At 47.0% G+C, this 13,044-nt stretch overlaps 1 protein-coding gene across 4 annotated transcripts in view; it reads right to left on the reverse strand.

Moving 5' to 3' along the window:
- Positions 1-13,044, reverse strand: part of DOCK11 (dedicator of cytokinesis 11) — a 75,728-nt gene that overhangs the window by 23,006 nt on the left and 39,678 nt on the right. For all 4 annotated transcript variants that reach the window (XM_064712543.1, XM_064712544.1, XM_064712542.1 and 1 more), the window contains exons 24-37: positions 12,690-12,808; positions 10,967-11,036; positions 10,709-10,834; positions 10,057-10,128; positions 9,555-9,701; positions 9,029-9,112; positions 8,468-8,579; positions 5,813-5,991; positions 3,770-3,883; positions 3,189-3,264; positions 2,809-2,912; positions 768-879; positions 581-647; positions 87-134 (exon numbers count right to left, since the gene is read on the reverse strand). In XM_064712543.1, the coding sequence (XP_064568613.1) occupies positions 87-134; positions 581-647; positions 768-879; positions 2,809-2,912; positions 3,189-3,264; positions 3,770-3,883; positions 5,813-5,991; positions 8,468-8,579; positions 9,029-9,112; positions 9,555-9,701; positions 10,057-10,128; positions 10,709-10,834; positions 10,967-11,036; positions 12,690-12,808 (1,430 nt within the window). The remainder of the gene's footprint in view (positions 1-86; positions 135-580; positions 648-767; positions 880-2,808; positions 2,913-3,188; positions 3,265-3,769; positions 3,884-5,812; positions 5,992-8,467; positions 8,580-9,028; positions 9,113-9,554; positions 9,702-10,056; positions 10,129-10,708; positions 10,835-10,966; positions 11,037-12,689; positions 12,809-13,044) is intronic.

The following is a 13,044-nucleotide window of genomic DNA, read 5'->3' on the forward strand; positions in this document are numbered from 1 at the left end:
TGTGCACCAGCCCTCCCCACCTCTGCTGGGGCAGGGAGCACGGGCATGACCCCCACAGCCCAGCACCAGATGGAAGGATGCAGTACCTGGCAATATTTCTCTTCCCCACGTATCTGAAGTGAAATAAACACACCCTAGGAAGAAAATGAAATGTATCTGTTACAGATCTTGCAGATCAGGAACAATCCAGAACATTTAAAACCCACCCTGTTCTTGCACAAGGGCTTGCATCTGTATTTACAAGTCACTTGACCTCACACTCTTGGTTTCAAAATTCTATGGCACACCCCTGTCTTCTCACCCATCTCTTCTCCCAAATTTGCTGCAAAGTGGAGGCTGTGACAGTGAAGGGGAAGCTGAGCCCACAGGTGGTGGGACACATCCCAGACAGAGCACGGGGCACTGCCACTAAACCAAGCTTCCTCAATTTACACTTGCTTCTCCTCAGAGGGAGGAAGAGCATGTCATTCCAACCTGGCCAGACACCCCCAGTGCTGCACAGAACAGTGTGTGCTCTCCTCCTCAGCCATTCTGACCACACCAAGGTGCAGGGTTTGAACAGCAGCCTTGTGATACTCACTCCAGAAGCATGAGGACATTGATCAGCTCCTGTGGGGAGAATTTGTTCCAGTAGGCTAAAAGAGTATCTGAAAGAAAATGAAGAACAGTGCACTGAGAATTTAAAAACCTCAAAGAGGGGACCTTACAGACCAAAACTGATGGTCCCTTGTCTTTCTGGCAGCCCCCAGTGGGCAGGAGGCACCAACCTTCAGAGATCATCTTCACAATGTACAGGTAGCACATGAGAAGTGTCCGGATCTCGAACTGGTCCAGCCGGCTGCAGTGGGACACGCTGCTCCTCATGGAGCTCCTGCGGATCTGCTGGGACACAGCTGTGACACAGAGGGCTCCTGACTCTGCACAGGGCTGTGCAGCATGGGCACAGCAAGCCTGGCACACACCAGGGGTGCTTGCATCCCTCCTGCCCCCCACATGGGCACCCCACAGCACCGTGCCTTGGAAACAGCTCAGCCAGTGATGAGCAGCCTGGGAATCCTGGGCACATCACCAAACACCCAAACACTTCTCTGCTCAGAGAAAAGATGTCTGGGCAGAGAATGACAGGTTATCCAGCAAAATACACAGCAGCCTGCTTTCATTTCCCCTGCTCTCTGCAGCAGCTAAGCTCCTGGACATTTCTAAAGCCAGTTCCTGTAAACAAAAACTCACTGGCTGCCACCATTTAAAGCAAAAGTCTGACTTTCTGTTAAAGACATACACTTTAAAACAAAATATCAGTTATTAAAAAAGGAGGACGTTTCATCTTAAGAACTTTCTCCTCCCCTTGATTTTTGGAAGTGTTTCAATTTTCCTCCTACTAAGTGACTCAGACAAAATACATGAAATCCTGCTGATGAGTCAATTTATGTGGGGAAGGCTTGGACATTGTGTGGTGGGAAGCATGACTTCTAAAGTTACAGCAATTTTATATTGCATTCTCTGTGCTGGCCTGAGCTGCATCCTTCAATAAATGAATACAATGAAGCCCTAGGCTTCTCCTAAAGCTTTGCCTCTCATGTTTGGAGAGGGATCCACAGATCTTATTTGCTGTTTATTCTGGGATAAGCTGTGGATGTGAGTCATAATAAAGCAGAAATAAACAATCATGTTAGAGTTGGAGACATGGTGCTATGGCCAGAGATCTGCTATTGACCATGCCAAACTATCAAGTCAGCACACAATTCACTCCAGGGGAGCGGGGCAATGAGCAGAGTCTGCCTCTGAGAGCACTGCTGAAGCTGTGCTCCTCCATGGGGCACTGCTTTCACATGGTTCTGTGCATATTGCATTCCCTAACAGAAAGATTGCTTTCAATAACTCTGAAAAACATTCAAGAACATTCAAGAGGAGGATGTCTGGCCATGGGGGAAGAGCTGAGCTGGAAGCCACTGCACCTCCTGCAAAGCCCATCAGCAGGGCTGGAGCTCAGGGCTTTGCTGGACAGTGAAGTGCTCGGCTGTACTCAGCCCTGGAGCTCTGTGATTTATGGAGGAGAGTTGGAGAGGCCTTATCTCTTCTAAGCATGTCAGGACACAGCCATGAGCCCAGATAATCTTTGCCTTGCTTGTTACAAGGGCCAAAGTTTTTGAAGATGTATCAATGATTCACGCCAACTCAAGATATCTGCAAAGTGCCTTGAAGCAAACCAGGGGTTGGTTTGCACAAATATCTGATTTTCATGTGTGCAATCTGCCAAGAAGAAGAGTACTGAATACCTCTCCCTGTCTGAACAGTGGGGTCAGAGGTCTTTGTGGCATGACCACAGTCACCTTCTGCAAGTTTGGGCCTGTGGTTACTTGCCTGGGCTGGTTTTCCTGCAATCACTTTATCTTTAGTCAGTGGTCACTGGCAACCTCACACCACGGTGCTTTGCTTTGCTGTCAGATATCTGGAAACCAATTCCCAGACCAGGTACTGAGGTGCAGCCAGGCTCAGAGCCACCCACACACAGGGAGCACATCTGAGTATGGACAGATGCACCACAGGAGCAGAGATTTTCCATACAGATCTTGCCTTTCATCTTCAACAAGCAATTTGTCAGCCATTCTATTTTTGGCTCAGTGATGTTTGAAGAAGGAAAGCATACCAGACTTGTGACTCTGACCTTTGCTAAACATCAATCTGTTTGTTTCCAGAGACATCTAGAAGCTGGCTTTGGAGAGTGTTACCACGGGGAACTCCTTTTCCTCCCCCTTATTTCACACAGCCTGCAGGCTGTGCTGCTCTGCCCAGACCCTGGTACATTACATTTTCACTCTGATCCGGGGAACTCGTTGCTCCCTCTGAGTTCAGGGATCCTTTTGAGTCCTCTCTCTTTATTGAATGGCCATTTGGAAGGGCTGCTCCACAGGCTGAAAAAAACCCCAGACCCCACAGTTAAACCCTTTGCACTTGTCAGCACAGCACAGATGGGGCTTGCCAAAGCCCCGTGTCAAAAGCTGGAAAAGGAAAAATCTGGAAAGGACAGTTAGGGCGACACCACATCTGTGGAAAATCATGTACAGTCTGTGAGGTCTTTTAGGAGATGACTGTTTCACGTTTTGGGTAATGGGTTTTGGGTGTTTCAGGCTGGTAACAGTTGTGTTAAAATAAATAGGAAAATTTAGAATTTAGAAAAATTAATTTACCTGTATCTTTGTCTGCAATCAGGCTGGATCTGCTTGATGGGGATGGAAAACTGCATATGAATTCATCCCTGGATGCCTGTAAAGCAATGTAAGGTTTTGTGACCAATCAAAGATAACACCTATTCTCTTATAGAAGGGATCAGTGCAATACAAAATGGCAGATTAGAGCAGGTTTTAAAAACAACACAGATGAAAACAAAATTTTCCTTACTTCTTTAACAAGGAGACAAAGGATTTGGGGAGGAGTACAAAGAATAGCAGAAAATATTAAATAAGTCATGGTAGTGTTTTTTTCTTTTTCACCATTTGAGTTGAAATTCTGAATTGTTTTTCTCAGATATCCTATTTGTTATTCTTTTGGCCCAGCAAGGAGGAGAGCCTAGTCTGCAAGGCCAAGGCTATTTGGGAGCCACAAACACAATTATTGGGAAGACCAAGCAGCAACTCCCCAGAACAGCTGCTGGAGCCCCAGGCCAAGCCTTGCTCAAGCTCGGTGCTCTCAGAGGGACTCAGCTCCCCCCAGGCACTGCACACCCTGTCCAGAGACATGTCAGATGTGGAGGCAGCACAGCTTGACTCACAGGGCTGGAGGCAGGGCAGGAGCTCAGGGCCTCGGGGCCGGCCACGCGCTGCAGGTTCTCCAGGAGCACCCCGAACAGCGGCAGGTACAGCTGGGCAATTTTTGCCTGCTGGTTCTGAAGGCAGAAAAATCTCAGTAAGAGCCCAGGTTCCCAATGGAGTGAAGAAAGGGTAACTCCTGTATTTGCTGGAACTCTCGTGGCAAGAAGGAATGATGAATCTGACTCCATGTTCTCAGAAGGCTAATTTATTATTTTAAGGTATTATATTATATTAAAGGATACTAAACTATACTATACTAAAGAATACAGAAAGGATACTTCCACAATGCTAAGAAGATAATAATGAAAACTCCTGACTCTTTCCAGAGTCCTGACACTGGCCCTGATTGGCCAATGAGACAAAACAACTCACAGCAGAATCCAATGAAACAATCACCTGTGGGTAAACAATCTCCAAACACATTCCACATGAGCAAAACAGAGGAGAAGCAAATGAGATAATAATTGTTTCCCTTTTTCTCTGAGGCTTCGCAGCTTCCCAGGAGAAAATTCCTGGGCAAAGGGATTTTTTCAGAGAATGTGAATGTGACACTTGAGCCAAAACACATACAGACATATATCTGTATTTAGACACTGTATGTGGGGTTCAAGAATGTGAGCTGGTTTGGCTTCTCACCTCCACTTCTAGAGCTGCCAGAGAGGTATTACCCTTCTAGCAATAAGCTTGGGGCACTCGGGGGTATTGGAGGCTCAATAACATTCCCAGTCCCACAAGATGTGTGAAAAATTAAGTCCTGGATTTCCTAACTCTTTAACTGGCACTTGACTTGCATAGTTTGATTTTTAAGTGCAACACCCAGGAGTAATGTAACAGTAATATTTGCTCCATGCCTGTGCTGGCTACTGCTTCCAGTCAGAAATTCTCCACAGCAAATGCTTCTAGTGAAAACAGTTTGTAGGAGCAGATTAATTTGGACTAACTGGTACAGATCAAAATGATTGGGTTGACATTTTCTAAATGAAGGACTCTTTTACATCCAATTCTTTTTTGTTAGACATATATTATTTTAAATTGGGCTGAAAGATTTAAAAAAAAAAATTAAGGCTTGCAAATTGAGTAGAACCTTTTACAGCAGTAAGACAGGGGAGTTTCTGAGCAGTCAGGGCAGTGCTGCACACTGAGGGAGCAAACAGCTCCTGAGTTACTCATGGATCCTCACTGCAGAGCAAAGCAAGCCCAGCTCCAGCTCAGGCCTTAAAGGGGCAGAGAATGGAGGGAAGAGGAGCTGGCTCTGGGCCCATGAGAGCCCCTGGCACCTTTGGGGCACTCTCCCACCCTCGATGCCAGGCAGCCATCCATGTTCCTGGATAACACCAAGAATGCAGCACACTAGGAGCAATGTGAGGACCAAAATTACACAGAGGCATGTTTTCAGGCTAGAGCAAGGGCAGGCAGTGTCTGCACAGATAGCTGAGCACTTTGGAGGACATGTGGGTCAGCAGGGAGCAGCACTAAGGTAAAACAAACCCATTTCCAGCCTCTTTCAGCATCATCGCGTGCTGAGCCGCTGATCAAAGAAAACTGAGACCCACCCAGAGGAAATCCAGCACCTCATGAGAATCAAGATCCTCTCCTCTGAGTCACTAATCAGTAAAACATGCAGCTGACTTGTAACAGAGATCAGCTCTGTTTCCTGATTATAGCATATTAATACAGGACATGAATTTAGGCCCAAGACCAGAACATCACTAATGTCCCCATTTTGTTGAACAACTCTTGGCTAATGACTCTCTCAAGTTCCTTAATGGTTTAGGGATAATTATCTAAATACTCAGCATGAGTAAGAGGGCTGCAGTTTTATTTCCTAGATGGTTTCTGAGCTATTACTGTTGTTCCATAACTGTCAGTTATTTAAAACAGTTCCCTAAAAAACAATTAGAATACTTTTGGTGCATCCTGCAATATCTAAAACTCTGGTATGTGGGGTTTTTTTCATAAAATGCAACAACATTAAGTTAAAAAGCCAACAAAACAGGCCTGACCTTGTGCTGGTATCTGTTATCAAAGGCATGCTTGATGAGGAGGTTTTTTAAGACTGAGATGGCTGTGTATCTGATATCATAATTGTCCTGCAAGGCAACAGAGGCTTCTCTAAGAAGCATCCCCACGAGGAAGTGATGCCTGCAATACTCATCAGTTAAACTGTACTCAAGATTTGTATCTGAAAGAAACAACAAGGCAATGGTTAAGGGAAATGTTCCAAGAGTCTGTTCAGAGCAAGACATAACAGTCATTGCACCATCACCTCTGCCAGGCCATTCACCAAATTAGAACCACCACAGGGATAACCCCAAAGCTCTCTGTTCTTCCCCCAAAAGTACAAATGTCATTTGCTCAGCTCAGACTTTTTTTCCCCCAAAACCCCACAGGTATGAAAGTTCTTCTGTGGTAAGGCAGGGTGCATTCAGCTTTGAAAATCCCAGTCAAAGGGTTCCAACAGCTCTGTGGCTGCAAAAGATATTTTTAAACTCATTGATTCAAAAGTAGCATTTACTGGATTGTGAAACTTTGATTCAGAGGAAAGAAAAAGCAATTTGGAACATTACCTAGCTTTCACTGTTAGTCACGTTAGCAAATGCCTCATTGTCTCACATCATGGTTATTATATTAGTTGGATGCAAGCTAACTGATTGGAAAGTGCATACTTAATTCAGCATTAGAGGAGTTGCCCATTCCAGCTGGACCTACCCACTGAAGTGAACCATTCCACAGCAAATGAAAAAAATTCTAATTATGTGTAAAAATAAAAGAGTCAAATAAAAAGACAGCAAAAATAAAGAGGAACTAGTAATGCTCTAAATCTTGGAGAAACAGGACAGTATGCCATGTTTTAATATTATTTGTGAGGCCTTTGCTTAACTTCCAGCTTCTGTCAATCCCTTGGATTCTTTCCCATCACAACACTGCAAAAGTAATTGTGTGCTCTGACCATGAGGCTGAGCTTGGGGCTTGCTCTGGCTGCTGTCCCCACGTGAGGCAGCAGGGACAGACCAACAACCAGCCCTGCATTGGCTGGGAGGTTTCAGAGCTGCTGTTCCAAGATGCAGCACTCCAACCCAACAGGATGTGGTTGCAGGGCTGTGCTCTGCCAGGGTGCCCATCTGCAGTGGCTGAAGCTGCAGAAGCTCTCTCTGCCCACCTCCCTGAGGGCTATTCCTTCTCCTCCCAGAGACAGAGCAGCAGGGGTTTGGGCATCCCTCCCTGCAGCCACACAGGCTGGTGAAGAGGTCAGACACACCAGCAGGGTCTCTCCTGAGCCCTGTACCACAGCTGTGTCCATAAAGGAGCCAGGTCTGCAGTGAAGGTGCATCCCCACATGGCTCTGCCATGGCACCATTGCAAAGGCACCTCTGCTACCAAGGGCTCTATGTGAACCTCAGCAGGTAGGTCCAGTCACAATAAAACATAGCAGAAAAGAGGAGCTGCCCTTACAGCTCTTCAATTCAACCATCACAAAGGCAAAGGTGAATGTTAACCAAGAAAGAGCATCTTTATGTTACCATGCCTGTAACAATCACCAGGGAGGCTGTGGGTGTGTTTTTCTTGGCTGTTTCTAGCAATACTCTTTGTTAAACAATGCCAGGCAAGTAGCCAAACTGAAGAGATTAGCAGCTGCTCCAGAAAGCTCTGATATTTACCAAAATAAGGGATATTTCATTTACTTCTGCTTTTACCAGCTGTATGTGTGTGGAACCACTTTGGGACTTGTATGGCTTCACTGTGAGGCACAGCCAAACATCCCCCTTCCTCCACCAGAACACATCACGCAACCATAAATGCACAGGGCTTTTACATGGGAGATCCCAATCCTCACCCTCCTCTCCAGTACTTACACTGGCCAGGCTGCTGGCACCAAACCTGGCAATCCTTACTGCAGTTGTGTAGCACAGATGAGCCGTGAGAGGGATTGGGATTCTGTCTGCAGCACCCCTGGGGCTGCCAGCAGAGCCAGAGCTGCAGCCACAGCACCTGCACACAGGCTCAGCTCAGCCCCTGTGAGCCCCTTCCAGCCCTGCTGAGCAGCTTCAGGCAGAGAGAACAGGGTGTGACAGTGACAGCAGAGTGATGTGTGGGGGTGCCACAGCACAAACACCCTTGGTGAGCACCAAGGACAGGCTCCAGCTCTGCTGGCTGCCCTCAGGTGTAGAACAAGCTCCAGCACACTGTGCCCTGCTGTGCCTTGTTCAGTGTAAGAGCAGAAGGTGACCTGATCCCCTTCTGGGGGCCACAGGGACAGCTGGCAGCAGGGCAGTCAGTTCCATCTCTTCTCCTGCACCCCCATTCCCTACAGGACCCCCCACTTCTCAGGGCAGGCTGACACTCCTGAGAACAAAGGATTGCACTGCAATAAATTTGCCTAAATTGCAGTAAATTTTTCTACTTACTGAAACACAGGCAGTTGTCTTCCAGCTATTGCTAGTCCCATGTAAACTTAAATATAGGAAATACCAAAAAGACCGACTGCATATCATTCTGGAACAAAATTATATAAACCTGACAGAAAACATCTTGTCCTGAGGCTAATGTCCTAACCAGAACATACATTTCCTTGACACCAAACCAAAGTTCAGCCAGTCAGAAGCCATCAGGACTAATAAATTGTAGTTCTTTAGACAACCTCTTAAGAAAGAACATACCTTGAACTCTTTGCAGCTTGGGTTTGGAAAATGTCATTGGTAAGTTCAGAGGAATGTAGTGCTCATGATTGCAAATAGTTTGAAGAAATTCAAACTTGTATTCAACCAGCAGCTGAGGTAAAAAAAGACAAACACAAACCATGTTTTTAGTTTGGCCCATTTTCTTCCAGTTCAATGCACTTGTTACACAAGGGTTGAAGAATCTAATAAATCTATCTATGCTTTCTAATAAACAGCATCTGGTGAAACTCACAAATAATTGGCAAATTCTTGTGTTGTTCTGCCCAAGTGTCAATGCATACAGATGTCACTTGGGACTTCTTTGTCTTTTTCATCCAGGCTATTGACCACTCTTTCCTGTCATCCTGACTCTTTACATTACTTTAAAGAACATCTGGCTACAGGCTCTTAGCCCAGATAAAGAGGTCTCTGCCTCTAAAAGACTCTGCAGGAACAGAGTCTAAAAGACCTCCAAGAGTTGTGTAAAATAATCACTACAAAGCTTTGACTGATGTAGACATGTACAGCTGCAAACCACTTTTCAAGAAACCCACTGCTTACCTTAGGGTCTTTTGGGCTGAATCCAGAAATGTAATCATTTATCAAGTTAAAAACAAATCCTCTGTCCATAAAGGTCAAACAACGCTGGGGAAGAAATAGCAACATGTGACCAACCATTAAAAATAAAAGCAATTATCCTAAATCCCCTCCATACTACTGTCCTGCCAGCAGCCAGATTTCATCTTCTGGCTTGCTGCTGACTTTCCAATATATGATCCTGTTTCTGTGAAATAATTTGGATTAATTTACTTAAGTCTCCAGTGGACAATAGAAATATTTAAAATGAGAGTAGATATATTTCAGGTTCCAAACAGTTGCTAGGAATGCCTGAAAACCCTCAGTAACACACAGAGTTACTGTCTCTTTGGAAAGGGAAAGGTTTCTTTCCTAGGACAGCTTATCCCCTCGAGAGTTTTTACAACTGAAAAAAACAAAGGCAAGATAAATTAAAACCACATTTGTTTGTTTGCTCCATATTTCTCATTATCAATCTATCAAATCTTGGGAGAAGGGAAGAAATACTGACCTTCAGGAAGTTAGCCAGGCTGAAGTTGACATTCCTGGACTCTTCAGGGATCTCGTTGTAGCGGATGGTGACATGGGGGATGATGGCCAGCAGCAGCGAGTGCAGGGCGTGCTGGTAGGACTCAGGGAACCTCTGCCCTCTGGGCAGCTGAAAGCACAGCCCAGCTCAGTGCTCAGCTCAGCTGGGACAACTGAGCTCAGGCACGAGCTCTTGAGTGTTTGTTTTTGCTGCTTCCTAATGAAACAGTGATTAAAGAGAGTATTGGCAGCAGCTGCAGCAGGTAGTGACAGAAAAGGAGGCTGCACAAGCCATAAGGACTGCTGGAATTTCTAAACTACAACTGAGAGTGAAAGGGTGGAAAAGGGAAAAGTGACGTGAAAAAGAAAGTGAAGCTGTTCAGCTTGGCAGATTTTTTTTTTAATAGTCACATAGCTTTTCAGAAAAGCTTCTGGAGGAGTTTGTGACAGTTCTGTAATGCAACATTGACCAAATTTATATTTACCTTGATTTTGTTTTCTTCCAGTAAGTACATTGCCATGGACTTTGCCAGTGCTTCAAAGAAAAACCACGAGTACTAGAATGAACAAAGAATACTATTACTTTTCTCAGCAGGATTGAACATGACTGATACTCCCAACTATGTGGGGAAGCACCTGTGTGGGAGGGAAAGCTCACATCCAAGTGGCTTTTTGTGAGCACAGCTGTGCTTGCACAGCTGGCTTGGAATAGCTGCCTTTGCTACCCACAGATGTCCTGCCAGTCTTAGGGTGGGAATAGATTTAGTCCCTCTGGATCCCAAATGCACCATTCCTAGAACCAGCAGGGTTTGGGGTGCAAGCCCTGCAAAGGCCCAGAGGGGCAGAAACTCAGTTTGCCTCCCATGAGTCACCCTTCAGGTGTGGCTTGGGGAAAATAGGTAAAACTGGCCAAATGAACAGCCCTTTGCTGTCCTCTGTGGTGGGCCTAAACAGAGGTTCCCCGCAAGAATTCATCTCTGTTTTAATGGGAGAACCTCAAGGATGTGGTGCAAGGAGTTGGTTTGCATGCAAGGTTTGCCCTGCAGAGGGTTTAGATGGGGGTAAGTGTTGGGCTTTACACCAGACCCCCTTTCCTTCCCCTCTGCCCTTGGCAGCCAAGTACTGCCAATACTTCACCTTGAGGAGCTTATTGATGGCCAGAAAATCTGCTGACTGCTTCAAGATGGTGGCCATGGAAAGCACCAGGATCTCGTGGGTCATCTTGGCTTGCTTGGCACTGGGTTTCTCGGCTCGGAACACGTACTGGGGCAAAAGAGCAGGGTCAGGGTGAGCTGTCCCCACAGGGAGCCTCGAGGGGCAGCATGTCACCCCTGACTGAGGCAAACAGCAGGGTGAGGTGAGCTGTCCCCACAGGGGCAGTGTGTCAGCACTGACCTTCAGGAAGGAGCGCAGGTAGTGGTCCAGCCCTTCCTCATGGCACTTGGACACGATGTGCAGAAGAACCCTGGGGAGAAATGTGGTTTGTGTTCAGCAGCCACACAAGGGCAAGTTCCTCTAGCTCACAAAAGCAGACACACACACGTGTCCCACCTGCCCAACCCCAAAAGCCTCAAGAGGCCACTGGCACGGCCTGATTTGCACAGTGACAGCTCTGCACCACCCTTGCACAAAACACTCAGATGAGGTGCCCAAAGCCTCTTCTACACTTCTGTGCTGGCCCAGGAATTGCCCAGACAAGCTGACTTTTAGCACTCCTTGCACAAAGAGATGAGACAGAACATTTTCCATCCTTGTTATACTCTGATACCTCCTTGCATCCCCAGGATTTATTAATTCTAGAAACTTCTTTTTTTTATCATTTATTTACATCATGTGCTCCTTGTTACATGCAGTGGATTATTCTGGGCTGCTGCCTTGCAGTGTGGGAAGGTCAAACAGATGCTGGAGAACATGCCAGCCCTCTGGACTCACTCCCAGGCGGCTGATCAAGGCCCGGTTTCCCCAGCCACTACTGGGGATTTACATTCCACTCCCAGCCAGAAGGAACAACAAGCCATTGCATGTTGTCACAGACCCCACAGGGCAAACCACAAGGAGGAGCTTACAAGCCATTTATCAGATAAAGTGGGTTTTAAATTCCACCATGAAAATCTGATGAGAAAAGAGATGTTATTAAACAGAAAGATAGTGATAAATTGGAAAGCATCAGGCCAAGCTTTGATAAAAATCTCTGGAAATGAAGGTGGGAGCTGGTCAGCCAACAGGTACCTGGGGTCACCTGTTGCCCTGTCCTCACCCTCTTCAGAGTGGAATTACAGTGCTCCACAAAGGAAAAGTTCTCATGACCCACACCACATGGGGCAGGGCTGTGACTGCAACAGGCACCACATCCCTGGGGACTGGCGCTCAGCCTCCAGTTCCATGGGAGCAGGATGCTCCTGACACATGGAGGGACCAGAGGAGGGTGACATCCAGCACCCCTGTGCAGGCAGCACTGCTCTGAGGCAGCACCACGGGAGGAAAGTGCATGTTCTGCATGTTTTAGTGCATCTCTGGGATCCAGGAGTCACTGCTGGTGCCAGGCAGGGAAGGTGCTCTGGCTAGAGCAGGGAAGGTGCTGTGGCTGCAGCTCCTGCAGGGAAGGTGCCCTGGCTGCTCTCCCTGCAGGGAAGGTGCTCTGGCTGCAGCTCCTGCAGTGCTGCCTGGGTCACTGCTGCCCTCTCGGGGCTGCTGGAGCTCAGAGCCTGCACAGCTGGAGCTGCAGCAGCCCCACAGCAGCCCCAGGGCACCGGGAGCAGTCCTGGCACCAGGGACTGGCATGCTGGGATGAGACTAGGCCACTGCTCCCCACATCTGCAGCTGGGACACACCTGGGCACTCTGCAGCCCTTTGATAAGACAACTCAGCTCCCAGAGCCACCAAACCCTTTCACTTTTGAGAAACAAACCTGGAGTATCTTTAAAGTACCACGTTTTTCCTCACACCACTCCCAGGAGAAGAGCCCCACAATGCCCCCATGCCACCCACACCATCGAGGGGAAGACAGCAGCAGGGGACAGCCAGTGCTGTCACTTAGCACCCTCTCCTGGGAAAACAGACCCTGCTTTTGCCATTCATGGCCTTGCATTTGTCCCTGGAAGGTTCAGCCAGCACTCACATGGTGCAGTTGACAGCTACTTCATCCTCCTGCGTCACGTTTGTGAGGACTCTAAATAGTTGCATAAGAATTACAGGTAGAAACTGAATCATTACTTGGATCTCCATGGCGTGCAAACACTAAAACAAATGTTCAGAACACAGACACTTTTAGTTCAACGTGTTGCAGATGTTAAACGTTTACAGTCCTCAGACATTTCTGTGGCAATGGGACAGCAAAGGCTTCAGGGTGTGCAAATGCTTCAGCCCACTGGAGGACAGGAAAACTGGGACCCCTAGCAGGACCTGCTGACACATCCCAGCTGAAAACCCTCAGGGAGAAACATAAATCATTCATGGCAGGTATTAATCCTACT

The sequence above is a fragment of the Zonotrichia leucophrys genome, chromosome 4A, assembly GCF_028769735.1.
Source record: "Zonotrichia leucophrys gambelii isolate GWCS_2022_RI chromosome 4A, RI_Zleu_2.0, whole genome shotgun sequence".
NCBI classification, from domain to species: Eukaryota; Metazoa; Chordata; class Aves; order Passeriformes; family Passerellidae; genus Zonotrichia; species Zonotrichia leucophrys.